The 16,657-nt window shown below is 37.2% G+C and overlaps 3 protein-coding genes across 7 annotated transcripts in view; 1 reads left to right on the top strand and 2 right to left on the bottom strand.

The window, feature by feature from the left end:
- Nucleotides 1-586: 586 nt before the first annotated feature.
- Nucleotides 587-16,657, bottom strand: part of LOC103517968 (transmembrane protein 50A-like) — a 26,129-nt gene continuing 10,058 nt past the window's right edge. Inside the window, exons 1-4 of one of the 3 annotated variants that reach the window (XM_008483018.3) lie at nt 4,320-4,445; nt 3,483-3,665; nt 1,035-1,135; nt 587-825 (exon numbers count right to left, since the gene is read on the bottom strand). In XM_008483018.3, coding sequence (XP_008481240.1) covers nt 605-825; nt 1,035-1,135; nt 3,483-3,643 — 483 coding nt within the window. In that variant the 5' untranslated portion in view covers nt 3,644-3,665; nt 4,320-4,445 and the 3' untranslated portion in view covers nt 587-604. Of the gene's footprint in view, nt 826-1,034; nt 1,136-3,381; nt 3,668-4,319; nt 4,446-16,657 lie in introns of those variants that run through there. The other 2 variants (XM_008483017.3, XM_026829886.1) reach the window with 2 other exon arrangements.
- LOC103517975 lies at nt 3,837-6,361 on the top strand. Its single transcript, XM_017447641.1, has 4 exons — nt 3,837-3,980; nt 4,702-5,004; nt 5,602-5,651; nt 6,346-6,361. The coding sequence occupies exons 1-4, from the start codon at nt 3,951-3,953 to the stop codon at nt 6,359-6,361; spliced, it is 399 nt and encodes a 132-aa protein (XP_017303130.1). The 5' UTR covers nt 3,837-3,950.
- LOC103517969 (transcription factor E2F4) overlaps nt 8,707-16,657 on the bottom strand; it is a 12,820-nt gene continuing 4,869 nt past the window's right edge. The window contains exons 3-6 of one of the 3 annotated variants that reach the window (XM_026829885.1): nt 10,980-11,122; nt 10,489-10,650; nt 9,994-10,083; nt 8,707-9,029 (exon numbers count right to left, since the gene is read on the bottom strand). In XM_026829885.1, the coding sequence (XP_026685686.1) occupies nt 8,889-9,029; nt 9,994-10,083; nt 10,489-10,650; nt 10,980-11,122 (536 nt within the window). In that variant the 3' untranslated portion in view covers nt 8,707-8,888. Of the gene's footprint in view, nt 9,030-9,993; nt 10,084-10,151; nt 10,242-10,488; nt 10,651-10,979; nt 11,123-16,657 lie in introns of all 3 variants that reach the window. The other 2 variants (XM_026829884.1, XM_008483021.3) reach the window with 2 other exon arrangements.

Raw genomic sequence — 16,657 nt, 5'->3', positions numbered from 1 at the left:
TCGCGCCGTTTTTCCTGCTTTATTTAAAGAGGAAGTGTTCTCCAAAAGGAGCTCTTCCATCCAACCACATTCTTTTCTTCTTTCAAAGGTCTTTTCTTTCTTTCAGGTCGGGTTGCACATCAACTGTGAAGAAAATCCGATCTCCAACGACCACAACGCCAACTCTGCCTCAAATAGTGTTCAAGAAATAATACTAGGTACCTACATCATGAAATCAAATATTTATCAGGACGAAAACGAGGTTCAATAATTTGCGCTCACCCTGTATGTTTTTCCTTCTACAGAGGTATCACCACAACGCCAACTCTGCCTCAAATAGTGTTCAAGAAATAATACTAGGTACATCATGAAATCAAATATTTATCAGGACGAAAACGAGGTTCAATAATTTGCGCTCACCCTGTATGTTTTTCCTTCTTTATACAGAGGCATTAAATCCCTTAAAAAAGAAGCTCCTTTTTTTCTTTAATACAAATTTTACCTAGAAATTTTTATTTCAACTTCGAATAGTGTTACATTGATAATTTTTACAAAGCAAGTCCTCTTTTTCAACTTTACATTTTGCAGGAAAAAGTCAAAATGAGAACATGGAACTCTTACCAACTTAACTCCATTGGTCTTCCTGTCTACCAAATTTATAAACAAGAGATGCGGCAAAGATGAAAACGTTCTGGAACACCAATTCAAATCCGGGCCAAACAGCTGCTCCTTTGATGGAAAGAAATCCGGAGTACAGAATCCAGCAGGAAGCAATGACGGCAGCAAAGCCCATGACAAATCCAACAAACAGCCAGACTCGAGCTCCTTGTGGACCAAAACATCCACCTAAAAAATAAATGGGATTTAATTAATATTAAAATTAGGCTAGCTCTAGGTTTTTTCCCATAAATAACTTTGCATACCTATCACAATCATGATTCACAAGTTAAGACAAAATATTACAGGAAAAAAGGGAAAAGTTGGAATAAAATGATTTTTTTTTTTTCTTGATTTATAAAACAAACGAAACAAATAATCCTCTCACAGTTTCTTACCAGAGTACGAATCCCCTCTCATTTGAGCATTTGACACTGCATTGATCATGAACAATGAAATTGTCCCGATAATTCCCATCAAGTGATAAGAGAAGGGGAAACTGGCAGCCAGATGTATAGAAAAACATTTGGGAACATCTTAGCTTTCTCTGGGGGAAATTTTGATTTCTATTTCTTGGATTGTGTGGAAAATTATGTAGCTGTTTTTCATACAATCCAAGGGACTTCATAAAGTTACCGAGTTTTCAACCAAATCCGCTGGGAATGTATAGAAAAACATTTGGGTACATCTTAGCTTTCTCTGGGGGAAATTTTGCTATTTCTTGGATTGTGTGGAAAATTATGTAGCTGTTTTTCATACAATCCAAGGGACTTCATAAAGTTACCGAGTTTTCAACCAAATCAATGTATAGAAAAACATTTGGGTACATCTTAGCTTTCTCTGGGGGAAATTTTGCTTTCTATTTCTTGGATTGTGTGGAAAATCATGTAGCTGTTTTTCATACAATCCAAGGGACTTCATAAAGTTACCGAGTTTTCAACCAAATCTTTTTCTATGAAAGAGGCTCTTTGCTCCCGCCTAATGTATGGCCAAAAGTCTGAATTGAGCAAGATAACCTACGCGTATAGTTATATCCTATGGAAAAGAGGTTTTATACAAATTCTTAAAAAATCCTCAATTTGAGAAGGAAAAAGTAGATAGATCGATTTTACAAATGAAAATTTAAATGTAAACCATATATTAAATTCCTTACATCTAGCATATTAGCACAGGAGTTTGTATTTTCCTTTCGTAATTTTCAGAAGGTAATAAGTAGATAGAAGTGTTATTATTTCTTTATGTATATCCTTTGAAAAAATACGTCCATACGATAAATAAATAGAAGGTAATGGTGGGTAATGGCACAATGCCAGGCAATGTTCCATCTCCCTATTTCCCACCACTAATACCATGAAAACTTTGAAAGGAAAATACAGCTTTGGTAAGTTAGAAATTACGACAGGAGGAGCCGTATTTTAGGCAATTTTTAGGTGGTAAAATGGTCCTGCCAGTTCTAAGAGCGGAAAAGTTTGGTCACAAAATTACCGCCCCAGTCCGGACTCGAACCTAGTAAAGTCTGTAGGTACAACATGTAACTTGTAGTTTTTTTTTCTTCTTTTCTAGAAATCCTCGCATGACAATGATAACTGTTCACTTCAAAACGACAACTTAAGGTAAGTAAATTAAAAACCAACCTAATAGTTACTTCTGAGGGTAGTGTCTTGTAAAAGCTAGGACGCAGGATTGATTCCAGCCCGAGGGCGGACTTTATATCTTATACAGAACTTTCTCCTATCCTGTCTTCCTTTCCTCTTCGATTAAGGGACGAGAAGACCTCCGTTACTACAGTTCCTCTCTATCAAAAACATCTTTGTGAAAAAAAAAAAAAAAAAAATTATTAAAATGGCTTCAAAAAAGGCATGATACCTAGCACTTTACACCTACGAAAAGACCTTGGCAGTCTCTCACAAAAATCTCATTTGCTTTCAGCAATAGTCGAAATCGTCCATTACCACACTTTAGATTACATATTTACATCTTCGAATAAAAATCCCATGTAATTTCACTCGTCCTCAGGGTATTTTTTTTAATGGTGGGATTTATAGCAAAATTCCCACAAAAATCTCGTCCTCAACACGCTCCCCTGTGCCAGATCCGAAAATGGGAGAAGAAGGGGTGAAAAAGTAAACAACGGAAAAAGATCCGTTTACAAGAAGCGACTGTCGATAAGAAAACCAGACCGATTTTTCATAGGTAATAGCGATTTCACAGTAGAAAATGTAATACCTACCTATGCTGTTGGTGAATGACTTTAAATCCAATTCATGTAAGGTAATGAAAATATTATTGGAAATATTAAAAATAATTTATATTTATTAGCTCTAGGTTTTTTCCCCATAAATAACTTTGCATACCTATCACAATCATGATACACAAGTTATGAAAAAATATTACAGGAAAAAAGGGAAAAGTTGGAATAAAATATTTTTTTTTTTTCTTGACTTATAAAATAAACGAAACAAATAATCCTATCACAGTTTCTTACCAGAGTACGAGTCCCCTCTCATCTGAGCATTTGACACGGCATTGATCATGAACAATGAAATTGTCCCGATAATTCAGGCTAGCTCTAGGTTTTTTTTCCCATAAATAACTTTGCATACCTATCACAATCATGATTCACAAGTTATGACAAAATATTGCAGGATTTGCAGGAAAAAAGGGAAAAGTTGGAAGAAAATGATTTTTTTTTTTTTCTTGACTTATAAAATAAACGAAACAAATAATCCTGTCACAGTTTCTTACCAGAGTACGAGTCCCCTCTCATCTGAGCATTTGACACGGCATTGATCATGAACAATGAAATTGTCCCGATAATTCCCATCAAGTGATAAGAGAAGGGGAAACTGGCAGCCACAGCAACAGCGTCAATAATGAACCACCATCCCGTGAAAAACAATGTACCCGCAATCATTGCAAATATGGCATTACGATTGTCTCCCCCATTGCTGTCACACCAGAGGCACTGAGCTAGGTGCGGATTGGATTCAAAGTCAAAAAGAGGCATGATGGAGACCTGTTGGGTGAATCTGAAAAGAGAAGGGTTTGAGAAAAACAGTTACATCACTGGTGCTTTAATTCTAACTGCATTTTCACGTCTATTTTTTACACGTTCGTTTTTGATCGATTTTGTGACTATGTTCCATTTTACATTTCGCTGTTTTTCACTTAAAAATTCTTGATACTTATAGGAAGAAATTTTAAAGTTTACTAGGTACTCGATGTTAACAAAATTAGAGCACAACTGACTAATCCAGGTCGAGGTATTTTCTTCAAAGCATCCTCAAAGCAATTTTTTTCAAAGAAACTTACCAATGGGCGATCATACTCAACAAACTTCCGAGGTAAGTATGTGGACGTGTCAGTCGTCGCGGGTTTAATTCTAATGTCACTTGGACCATTTCTGAACTCTGTGTGCTTATGCTTATGCACCAGTAGGATTGTGAGAAGACACAGCTGTACTAAATGAAAGCAAGAGTTTCAATCAAATGTAACAAGAATGCTCAAGTACCTGTCAGATCCGTGGTTATTCACAAAAGTTATGTGATTTAATTTCTTTATCCCCTAGGTGGCTAGGTACCATAACAAAGAATGGTAGTACCTCAGGAAGTGAAATTTTTCAAACGACTGAACTCAGGAGGGAGTGATTTCTTCAGGGATGAGTTGGAGATGTTTTAACTTACCTTTTCAGTCCAGAAATTACACAAAAGGACCAGAATTCGTGAGATAATTTGCTAATGATTCACTTTTTCTTGTCGTTTTCACAAAATTCACAAATCAATTTCAAGAAAATGGGAGAAGAAGGGGTGAAAAAGTAAACAACGGAAAAAGATCCGTTTACAAGAAGCGACTGTCGATAAGAAAATCAGACCGATTTTTCATAAGAAGTTAAAACTTGAACCCCTGCCCGATATCAACGGTTAAAGTGTTAAATAAACTTAAGGTTTTCATTCTTCTTTCAGAACCCTCCGTATAACCTGATTTTCGAGCTCGATCGCAACACCGCCTTCATCCACGACCAGTACAAAGACCTCATGAAAAATTTACACGACATTCTTCTTTCAGTTCCCTCCGTATAACCTGATTTTCGAGCTCGATCGCAACACCGCCTTCATCCACGACCAGTACAAAGACCTCATGAAAAATTTGCACGACGAAATCGACCAGCTTAGATCTGCCAACAGGGATCTTCAATTTCAGATCGTCCTCCTTCAGCAAAATCAGGAGAGGAGTGAAAATCGAGACTGTGGGTCAAATTCCTTCGAGTTGGACTGTCACAGTCGGCAGTGCATTTTGAGAATGAAATGCGAGCGGTGTCAAAACTATACGCCTGTTAGGGTGACCAATCTAAAACCCAACAGCAGGATGGTAAGTTAGGAATTAGCACAGGAGTTTGTATTTTCCTTTCGTAATTTTCAGAAGGTAATGGTGGGAAATGGCACAAATGCCAGGCAATGTTCCATCTCCCTATTTCGCACCACTACCACCATGAAAACTTTGAAAGGAAAATACAGCTTTGGTAAGTTAGAAATCAGGACAGGAGGAGTCGTATTTTAGGCAATTTTTAGGCGGTAAAATGGTCCTGCCAGTTCTAAGAGCGGAAAAGTTTGGTCACAAAATTACCACTAGGATGGTAAGTTAGGAATTAGCACAGGAGTTTGTATTTTCCTTTCGTTATTTTCAGAACGTAATGGTGGGAAATGGCACAATGCCAGGCAATGTTCCATCTCCCTGTTTCGCACCACTACCACCATGAAAACTTTGAAAGGAAAATACAGCTTTGGTAAGTTAGAAATTAGGATAGGAGGAGTCGTATTTTAGGCAATTTTTAGGCGGTAAAATGGTCCTGCCAGTTCTAAGAGCGGAAAAGTTTGGTCACAAAATTACCACCCCAGTCCGGATTCGAACCTAGTAAAGTCTGTAGGTACAACATGTAACTTGTAGTTTTTTTTTCTTCTTTTCTAGAAATCCTCGCAAGACAATGATAACTGTTCACTTCAAAACGACAACTTAAGGTAAGTAAATTAAAAACCAACCTAGTTTCCTCTGAGGGTATGTGTCTTGTAAAACCTGAAGGAAAGCGGCCGAGCTGTGCTGGGACAAAACGAGACTGTAAAGGTAAAACCATACTAACATCACGTCACGTGAGCTCACGTGACGTGATAGTAATGTAGCTGTCCTGAACGAGATTACCTACAATATTGTGGGAAAACTTTGAACTCCATCTTTCTGACTCCCTTTGACTTCACAAGCTGTGCTAGGTCGAAACGACTCTGTGAGTATAGGGAACTGCTAGGGCCCAACAACTATTCAGGAAATAATGTTTTCTAAACAGGATACTATGTCAAGTACCATTATAATAGGGAAATTAGTTTGAATACTTTGTCTTCACGTGACTAGGGTTTTTTAGGTCCATGAAATGGAGGTTGAACATAAGGCTTTTAAAAAATTTTGATTGCTTCCCAGGGGAAAAAAATAGGGTCCATTCCAACTGAAAAAAACCCTGTTGTAACTGTGAGTATAGGGAATTGCTACAGAGGGCCCAACAACTATTCAGGAAATAATGTTTTCTAAACAGAATACTATGTCAAATAGCATTATAATAGGAAAATTAGTTTGAATACTTTGTCTTCACTCGACTAGGGTTTTTTAGGTCCATGAAATGGAGGTTTAACATAAGGCTTTTAAAAAATTTTGATTGCTTCCCAGGAAAAAAAAAGAATAGGCTCCATTCCAACTGAAAAAAAAAACCCCTCTTGTTTCGACTGCACAAATTTCAATGTAGCTACGACTTTCTGGTGTTCTCGTGCCGGCTCAGCACCTCAACAGTTTTTGTCTCTTTTCGCCCATCTTATGGACATACTACGGGATGGGCATGCTACAATGAAAACTAGACTAATCCTTTGAATTCGTTTTGCAGAAAACTTCTCCGGTACCGAGAAAAATTTGAAAAAAATAACTTTTGTGCCCGGCACAACCCGCATCAGTAAAAAATACAACTGTCCACCGTTATAATAAGTACAAATCTACTTTAGTTTATCTAATATTCAAATAATTATACCCTTATTATCTTATTAACCATTTTTCAAGGCAGAAACTTCCCGTGTTTTGAATAATAAATGCGGAAAATCCAAATTAGTCATCAGCAAGTGACGAGAATCGATGTGTATAAAGTATCCTAGCAACGTCCTTCTTCCCCTTTTGAATTTTACATGTTACCTACTTGCAGACATTTCAATGGTGCACTTTTGTCTTGGGGTTGAAATCAAATACCTATTAATTATTTTATATCACTACTGATAAAATGATAACGGACTGATAAAGTTGTATATTTTTCATAGGTTTTAAGGAAGTTGTTAAGTTTTTGTTTTGTCATATTTCTATTCTAAAAAAAAACCTGATTAAAAAAAGGGTTAATAGAGGGAACTAAACTTAGGCATAGATGTAGGGGCAAATGCCCCAAAGGATGGGTTAAGCTTCTACGAATCTACGATAGAGGGAACTGACTGTATCAACGGAGGTCTTCTCGTGCCGAAGTCGAATAGAGAAATGGACAGTATAGGAGAAAGTTCGCCATGAGAGGGAATGGAATCCACGACCTAGGGCGTACAAGGCAGACGCGATACTCGCCAAATAGAGGGAACTAAACTTAGGCTTAGGTGTAGGGGCAAATGCCCCAAAGGGTTAAGCTTCTACGAATCTACGATAGAGGGAACTGACTGTGACTGTATCAACGGAGGTCTTCTCGTGCCGAAGTCGAATAGAGAAATGGACAGTATAGGAGAAAGTTCGCTATGAGAGAGGGAATGGAATCCACGACCTAGGGCGTACAAGGCAGACGCGATACTCGCCAAGCTAACTAGGCTGGCAATGGAATTAAATTATTGTTAGATGGATAATAGTAAAAAAAAAGTCATGGCCGAAAAAGTTCGAGGCATAAAAAATAGCTGATCAAAACTCGAAAACAATACAGAATTACTGAACAAAACCATTGTCTTTTTTCCTGCTTTTTTTCTCCATAATGCGCTTTAACTCTGGAATACCAGGTCGTTCGCGCCGTTTTTCCTGCTTTATTTAAAGAGGAAGTGTTCTCCAAAAGGAGCTCTTCCATCCAACCACGTTCTTTTCTTCTTGCAAAGGTCTTTTCTTTCTTTCAGGTCGGGTTGCACATCAACTGTGAAGAAAATCCGATCTCCAAACACCACAACGCCAACTCTGCCTCAAATAGTGTTCAAGAAATAATACTAGGTACATCATGAAATCAAATATTTATCGGGACGAAAACGAGGTTCATAATTTGCGCTCACCCTGTATGTTTTTCCTTCTTTATACAGGGGCATTAAATCCCTTAAAAAAGAAGCCACTTTTTTTTTTATTTAATACAAATTTTACCTAGAAATTTTTATTTTAACTTCGAATAGTGTTACATTGATAATTTTTACAAAGCAAGTCCTCTTTTTCAACTTTACATTTTGCAGGAAAAAGTCAAAATGAGAAGACGTCTATCTACTGTATTTTGACGTCTCTATTTTTTACACGTTCGTTTTTGATCGATTTTGTGACCATGTTCCATTTTACATTTCGCTGTTTTTCACTTAAAAAGTCTTGATACTTATAGGAAGAAATTTTAAAGTTTACTATAGGTACTCGATGTTAAACAAAATTAGAGCACAACTGACTAATACCTACAGGTCGGGGTACTTTCTTCAAAGCATCCTCATCCTCATAGCAATTTTTTTCAAAGAAACTTACCAATGGGCGATCATACTCAACAAAAAAATGAGAACATTTTCTGTGCCATAAAACCTTTTGATTTCGCATTACAAAATTTCTCAAATCATTTACAATGAAATACCTTGGCTGGGATTGAACCCAAGTCTTTCTATTTACCAGGCCTCTAACAGAGGTATTAAATCCCTTAAAAAAGAAGCTACTTTTTTTCTTTAATACAAATTTTACCTATAAATTTTTATTTCAACTTCGAATAGTGTTACATTGATAATTTTTACAAAGGAAGTCCTCTTTTTCAACTTTACATTTTGCAGGAAAAAGTCAAAATGAGAACATTTTCTGTGCCATACAACCTTATTTCGCATTACAAAATTTCTCAAATCATTTACAATGAAATACCTTGGCTGGGATTGAACCCAAGTCTTTCTATTTACCAGGCCTCTACACCTCCGAAGCTGTGTGTTACCACTGACAATTCAACAGTCTATACACTTTACACCCAAGTTTCACAATAGGTTCCTTCAACAGATTAAATCAAACATGTGAGATATGCCTTCGTCATCATCTAATTTGAAGAGGAAATCTTTCCTGGATGGAGGATTGGGAACCACAATGAGTCGTCTGTCTTCACTCCACTTGCGTTTCCTACCTCTGGTTTGAGGCTGAAAAAGATTAAAAGAGCAAATATAAGTACAATGCTCTATTTAAATTGCCAAGCTAGGACAGTCTCTTATTCAACAGTTTTTTTTTTCAGTCCAAGTTTTTGGATTGAAATTTTTTTGTGAATCAAAATTTAGAAGAAAAAGTCTCCACTCATACCTACCCCAATTTCAGTCCAAGTTTTTGGATTGAAATTTTTTTGTGAATCAAAATTTAGAAGAAAAAGTCTCCACTCATACCTACCCCAATTTTGAAAATTTGGGCCAAGGTTTTAGTTTCAATGCTTCCTAATAAAAGGAAATAGATCACCTAATAGACCAGACTGACATAGGTATGTGACATGTTTACCTTTTCTTTTTTTGGTTCAGTGTCTAACAGGAGAATATTGACGGGTTCCTCAGGATGACTACTCTTCACATGTAGTTTGATTTTATTTTCCTGGAAATATAAAAAAGTTGAAATTCAGCCAAAGGAATCTAACCAACTTCACTGATGCAGTGGTTAGCACAGTGGACTCTGGATCTGGAGGTTGGTGGTTTGAGTCTAAGTCAAGTCATAAATTTCAGCATAGTGTATTAAGTGGAGAACAACATTTGTGACAAGTATATTATGCTCAACACAACTAAAATTCCTTCCTCCTTTTCCTTTTATGCCTTTGATATATAGAGGGGGGGGGAACCTTACATCTGTACTGATTGAAGGAACATGCAGCTTGGTTCCATACGGGGCTTTCAGGCACATAAGAGAACTATCGTCAGTCCAAGTTTTTGGATTGAAAATTTTTTTTTGAATCAAAATTTAGAAGAAAAAGTCTCCACTCATACCTACCCCAATTTTGAAAATTTGGGCCAAGGTTTTAGTTTCAATGCTTCCTAATTGGACCAAGGTTTTAGTTTCAATGCTTCCTAATAAAAGGAAATACATCACCTAATAGACCAGACTGACATAGGTATGTGACATGTTTACCTTTTCTTTTTTTGGTTCAGTGTCTAACAGGAGAATATTGACAGGTTCCTCAGGATGACTACTCTTCACATGTAGTTTGATTTTATTTTCCTGGAAATATAAAAAAGTTGAAATTCCACCTAATAGACCAGACTGACATAGGTATGTGACATGTTTACCTTTTCTTTTTTTGGTTCAGTGTCTATCAGGAGAATATTGACAGGTTCCTCAGGATGACTACTCTTCACATGTAGTTTGATTTTATTTTCCTGGAAATATAAAAAAGTTGAAATTTAGCCAGAGGAATCTAACCAACCTCACTGATGCAGTGGTTAGCACAGTGGACTCTGGATCTGGAGGTTGGTGGTTTGAGTCCAAGTCAAGTCATAAAATTCAGCATAGTGTATTAAGTGGAGACCAACATTTGTGACAAGTATTATGCTCAACACAACTAAAATTCCTTCCTCCTTTTCCTTTTATGCCTTTGATACCTAGAGAAGGGGGGGGGAACCTTACATCTGTACTGATTGAAGGAACATGCAGCTTGGTTCCATACGGGGCTTTCAGGCACATAAGAGAACTATCGGGGAACATTCCCAGAATAACATCCGTTGGAATATAACACTGTTTACGATTCACTTCTTCCTCTTGGATATTTCTTAGACTTTGTTGGCATTTCTGGAAATTTAAGAAATAGATCTCATTAATTTTTAGAACTGTCAAGAGAATTTTTAGAGCCATTGGAAGAGCAAAAATTACCTACCTATAGGCATTAGAACTGTATGTTTTGGAGGTTTTTTATTCATTTAATTATTTATTTATTTATGTGAGATAGTTACTCCCACTGAATAAAAGGCCAAAAATGCTTTTTTTTTATGGAAAAAATCTCTGGGACCACAAAGTACCTCCTTAGGGTGCTTTTAGCCTAATACAATCAAAAAGTTTGGAATTTTTCAATTTGCAAACTAGGTACATCTAAGGTAGGTACTTGGTAACTCAATACTCACTCTGATATGTTCATCAATAACAGCCTCATGATTTCTCATATCAGAAATTTCATCTCTCAATTCAATCAATTTACTTTGTTCCAAATCATATTCTTCTTCGTTTTTATTTTTCAGTGCTTTCCATCGGATAATGTTCTTGTTATTTTTCTCAATCAGTCCAATGCGGTAACATTTGATGCCTCAATTCAATCTTTCTGTGCATAGCCTCGTAATATACAGGATTGCTTGCAGGATGTTTATAAACTCGGTAATTATTCAGAAGCCACAACAGTAAAACGAAAGCTCCTTGCTGTGTTTAACCTAACCCTTCAATAGTAGGTAACATTTGATGCCTCAATTCAATCTTTCTGTCCATACCCTCGTAATATGCAGGATTGCAGGATGTTTATAAACTCGGTAATTATTCAGAAGCCACAAAACAGTAAAACGAAAGCTCCTTGCTGTGTTTAACCTAACCCTTCAATCAAGTTTTCAGCTGCCTGTGAAGAAATAACAAGAGGGATTAGTTTTGATTGTGAAATATTAAATACAGCAAACATGGAAAAGTGTAAATCAGTTGTTGTTGTTGTAGCGGCACCTGCTTTTGTCACAAGTTCTCCTTGCCCGGCCATGTCCCCATCCAGTGTGTAAATCAGTAGGTTATCTTAGCTTTATTTTCTCTTAAAAATCAAAGAGAGGGGAAAAGGATAGAAGAAAGCCAGCTGTTCTGAGAAAAAAATGTTACATTTTGGGTGATGTTTGCCAAGGGGCAGGAATTGAACCTGCAACCTAAGATTTTCAGGGGAGTTGGATTATCTCACAAGCTAACTAGACAGGATCTTTTTCCCCAAAAGGAAAGAACTTACATATTTCAAATGTAGAACACCTTCTGGAGCTTGTTGTAGCAGAGAGACAAACTTTGTTGTACAGAAAATAGAAAGTAAAAAATTGAAAAAAATAACTTTTGTACTCGGCACAACCCGCATCAGTAAAAAATTTACACTGTCCACCGTTATAATACAAATCTATACTTTAGTTTATCTAATATTCAAATAATTATACCCTTATTATCTTTATTAACCATTTTTCAAGGCAGAAACTTCCCGTGTTTTGAATAATAAATAAATGCGGAAAATCCAAATATTCCAAATCAGTCATCCGCAAGTGACGAGAATCGAAGTGTTTATAGTTTCCTAGCAACGTCCTTCTTCCCCTTTTGAATTTTACATGTTACCTACTTGCAGACATTTCAATGGTGCACTTTTGTCTTGGGGTTGAACTTGAGACGAGTTTAGTTTTATGACCCGAATACCCGTTCGTCAAAAGTGTAACCTTTCGTCTACCTACTGTATTTTCACGTCTATTATTTGTTACACGTTCGTTTTTGATCGATTTTGTGACCATGTTCCATTTTACACATTTCGCTGTTTTTCACTTAAAAATTCTTGATACTTATAGGAAGAAATTTTAAAGTTTACTAGGTATTCGATGTTAAACAAAATTAGAGCACAACTGACTAATCCAGGTCGGGGTACTTTCTTCAAAGCATCCTCATCCTCATAGCAATTTTTTTGCCTCTTCTGTTTGACTTCTAAGTTTTCAGCTGCCTGTGAAGAAATAACAAGAGGGATTAGTTTTGATCCTGAAATATTACATACAGCAAACATGGAAAAGTGTAAATCAGTTGTTGTTGTTGCGGCACCTTCTTTTGTCATAAGTTCTCCTTGCCCATGTCCCCATCCAGTGTGTAAATCAGTAGGTTGTTTTAGCTTTAATTATTTTCTATTCAAAATCAAAGAGAGGGGAAAAGGATAGAAGAAAGCCAGCTGTTCTGAGAAGAAGAAGAAGAAGAAAAAAAAAAAAAAAAAATGTTACATTTTGGAGAGGGATTAGTTTTGATTGTAAAATATTAAATACAGCAAACATGGAAAAGTGTAAACCAGTTGTTGTTGTTGTTGTAGCGGCACCTCCTTTTGTCACAAGTTCTCCTTGCCCGGCCATGTCCCCATCCAGTGTGTAAATCAGTAGGTTGTCTTAGCTTTATTTTCTCTTCAAAATCAAAGAGAGGGGAAAAGGATAGAAGAAAGCCAGCTGTTCTGAGAAAAAAAAAAATGTTACATTTTGGGTGATGTTTGCCAAGGGGCAGGAATTGAACCTGCAACCTAAAATTTTCAGGGGAGTTGGATTAGCTTACAAGCTAACTAGACAGGAACTTTTTCCCCAAAAGGAAAGAACTTACATATTTCAAATGTAGAACACCTTCTGGAGCTTGTTGTAGCAGAGAGACAAACTTTGTCGTAAGCAGGCCGAGAGATTTCTCAAATCTACTGTTTGCCGGATCCGTACACATATTGGACAATCTTAGCAGCTATTCATTTAACTCACAACAGAAATTAGATCCAATTTGGCAAAAATATCTTTTCTCAGCAAAAAAACTGAAAATTCCGAAGAAAATTCACAAAAAATCAGAAATTCACCTTTGTGCAAAATTTAAAAATGTCCGCCCGGATTTCCGAAACACAAACAATAGGATCCGTTTACATCTCCCAACATTTCGCTTGTCGATCGTTACATGCAACGTTGCCGCGAGTTTTATTTGAAGTCCCCGGTGAAGGAGTAGAGGGTGTGACAAAAGTCCGAACGGGATTTCTCAGAGTGGAGAGGCCGAAGCAACACGTACTCAGTGATATTTTGCATTTCAAAACACAAACAATAGGATCCGTTTACATCTCCCAACATTTCGCTTGTCGATCGTTACATGCAACGTTGCCGCAAGTTTTATTTGAAGTCGGCGAAGGAGTAGAGGGTGTGACAAAAGTCCGAACGGGATTTCTCAGAGTGGAGAGGCCGAAGCAACACGTACTCAGTGATATTTTGCATTAAACTTCTGAGAAGCTTCGACACTTGATTTGAATTTTCTCGGGAAGTTCAAAACTTCACAATAGATCAGTTGCGGTTGCGCTTACTTGGGTCATGTTTCAAAGTCATAGAGCAGAAAAAATGAGGACCAACGAAATTTTTCTTTTTCTTCTACGACTTTTAGACTTTTTCCCCAAAAGGAAAGAACTTACATATTTCAAATGTAGGACACCTTCTGGAGCTTGTTGTAGCAGAGAGACAAACTTTGTTGTAAGCAAGCCGAGAGATTTCTCAAATCTACTGTTTGCCGGATCCGTACACATATTGGACAATCCTAGCAGCTATTCATTTAACTCACAACAGAAATTAGATCCAATTTGGCAAAAATATCTTCTTTCAGCAAAAAAACTGAAAATTCCGAAGAAAATTCACAAAAAATTAGAAATTCACCTTTGTGCAAAATTTAAAAATGTCCGCCCGGATTTCCAAAACACAAACAGTAAGATCCGTTTACATCTCCCAACATTTCGCTTGTCGATCGTTACATGCAACGTTGCCGCGAGTTTTATTTGAAGTCGGTGAAGGAGTAGAGGGTGTGACAAAAGTCCGAATGGGATTTCTCAGAGTGGAGAGGCCGAAGCAACACGTACTCAGTGATATTTTGAATTAAACTTCTGAGAAGCTTCGACACTTGATTTGAATTTTCTCGGGAAGTTCAAAACTTCACAATATTTTTATATCCTCGCTCCTCGCGAATAAAAATTTGCCCCAAGGAGTGCCCCACGAACAAAAATTAGTTATGCTCTTTCCCATTTTTATGCTCCCTTCAACGAAGCTTTGGCAATACCGCAAAATGGTAGTTATCAAAATGCCCGCTAAAATCGTTATCGTCACTTTTCAAATCTCTTATCAGCTGATGGAACTTTAGAGGTTTTATTATGCTCTTTCCCATTTTTATGCTCCCTTCAACGACGCTTTGGCAACACCGCAAAATGGTAGTTATCAAAATGCCCGCTAAAATCGTTATCGTCACTTTTCAAATCTCTTATCAGCTGATGGAACTTTAGAGGTTAGAATAAAAATTTCAATGGCCGATTAGCCCTTAAAATTCAAGAAATGTGCACATTTCTGAAGAGCAAATGATCAAATACCAGCACAGTCACGGCCTTCGGGCGGGGTTGTATTTTTCTTTCGAGATTCTTCAAAATCCCTCTATTCAATTGCAGATCCAGACACCAGACTCAAACCAATCCCTGGACCTATCGTACACAAAACCTACGTACTCTCCATAGAAGATTCGGACCCACGCACCAACAAGAAGAAAACGCAGAAAACCATAGTATGGTCAAAAAGACAGAGTTTGAATAGTACTTATGAGACGGACGGGGTGAAAACTTCCGAGCCACACTGTATACTGCCTCCCTTGCAAAACTGGAAAGAGTAAGGACTTAAAGTAAAATTATTTTTAAGTTAAATTAACCTGGTTAAAAACAAGCTGGGCCCGTCCCTCCGGGAATTATTTAGCCCATTAAAACTTTCTCGCTTTGAGTTCATAGGTCGTCGCGACAAATTTCGAGATCAGAGTTCATTTGTGTGAGAAAATGTGAAAAAAATCCCTTGTTTTGTCAGTTGTTCCTCCCTTGTTAAAGTTTTGATATTCTTGTAAAGTTGTTCATCAAAGTTTAATTTTATTATGGCCCTAGGATCACAAGTGGACTCCAATCACTCGAAAAATGAAAACCCTCTAGTTGTAAAGAACGAAAAAGTTTAATTTTATTATGGCCCTAGGATCACAAGTGGACTCCAATCACTCGAAAAATGAAAACCCTCTAGTTGTAAAGAACGAAAGTAAGTTGAATTTCCTATTCACTTGTCTAGGTCTTGTCTAGATCTGACAGTTATCTGTCAGTTCTCATTTCAATACCTCATTCGAGATAGAATGATGTAACCTCTTGCATTGAGCATGCCTTCTTTAATTTAAAATCCCAGGAATCTAAAAAAATTAGTTTATTGACCTCTAGGAGTCCTCATCTTAAACTGTTTAACAATGCAACTGTAATTAGTTGAACTCCTAGAAACATACACCAGAATACAGAAAACTATAGTGTGGTCAAAAAGACAGAGTTTGAATAGTACTTATGAGACGGACGGGGTGACAACTTCCGAGCCACACTGTATACTGCCTCCCTTGCAACACTGGAAAGAGTAAGGACTTAAAATTATTTTTAAATTAATTAACCCATCTTTATTCTTTTACTAACCCAGTATTATTCTTTAACCCATCAAATATACGAGACCTTGTTTAGACTGCTGGGGTAAAGGGACTTTTCAGTCCTATTCGGGCAGGATAAACAAGGTATATTTATATTTTTTTTCTGGTTACCAAAACAAGTCCATTAAGACATAACAAAAGCTCAAAACGTAGTGCGATAAAAATACGGGAGCTTGAAAAAGCCCGGTACTGAAAAAAGAAGAAAATGACTAGCATAGGTAAGGATTGTTAACTTAATTCAAGTAACGGTCCGGGATCAATCGAACGCATCATAGCGCAGACCGAACATGCCGGGATCCACGTCACCCTACCACGGGTAGACGCGGAGAGTACGCGCTTGAAAGGAGGGCCTGGATATGCAGGCTAAAGAGATACTGAAGCGGCTCTTCTGGAGGCCAATGCTATGGTCACGTCCGCAACCAGGGAGGATAGCATCTAAGCACTGCCGCTTCCGGCATGATTTGGGTAGGAAACCCCGTAAACGGGATGTAGATACGGATTCAAATCCAACGGGAGATAAGATTGGGAAAAAAATTAGTGCCCAAACAAAAAGATCCTTATCCTGTTA

Source organism: Diaphorina citri, unplaced genomic scaffold, assembly GCF_000475195.1.
Source record: "Diaphorina citri unplaced genomic scaffold, Diaci psyllid genome assembly version 1.1 scaffold2024, whole genome shotgun sequence".
Lineage (NCBI taxonomy): Eukaryota > Metazoa > Arthropoda > Insecta > Hemiptera > Psyllidae > Diaphorina > Diaphorina citri.
Note: the sequence above shows the minus strand (reverse complement) of the source record. Positions and strands in the feature narration are given on the sequence as shown.

Excerpts from the sequence above, each read along its gene's own strand:
- LOC103517975 (XM_017447641.1), top strand. The coding sequence starts at position 3,951 with ATGGGCGATCATACTCAACAAACTTCCGAG. Across the intron at positions 3,981-4,701 it reads ATACTCAACAAACTTCCGAG|TTCCCTCCGTATAACCTGAT; the intron begins GTAAGTATGTGG and ends TTCTTCTTTCAG. Across the intron at positions 5,005-5,601 it reads TAAAACCCAACAGCAGGATG|AAATCCTCGCAAGACAATGA; the intron begins GTAAGTTAGGAA and ends CTTCTTTTCTAG.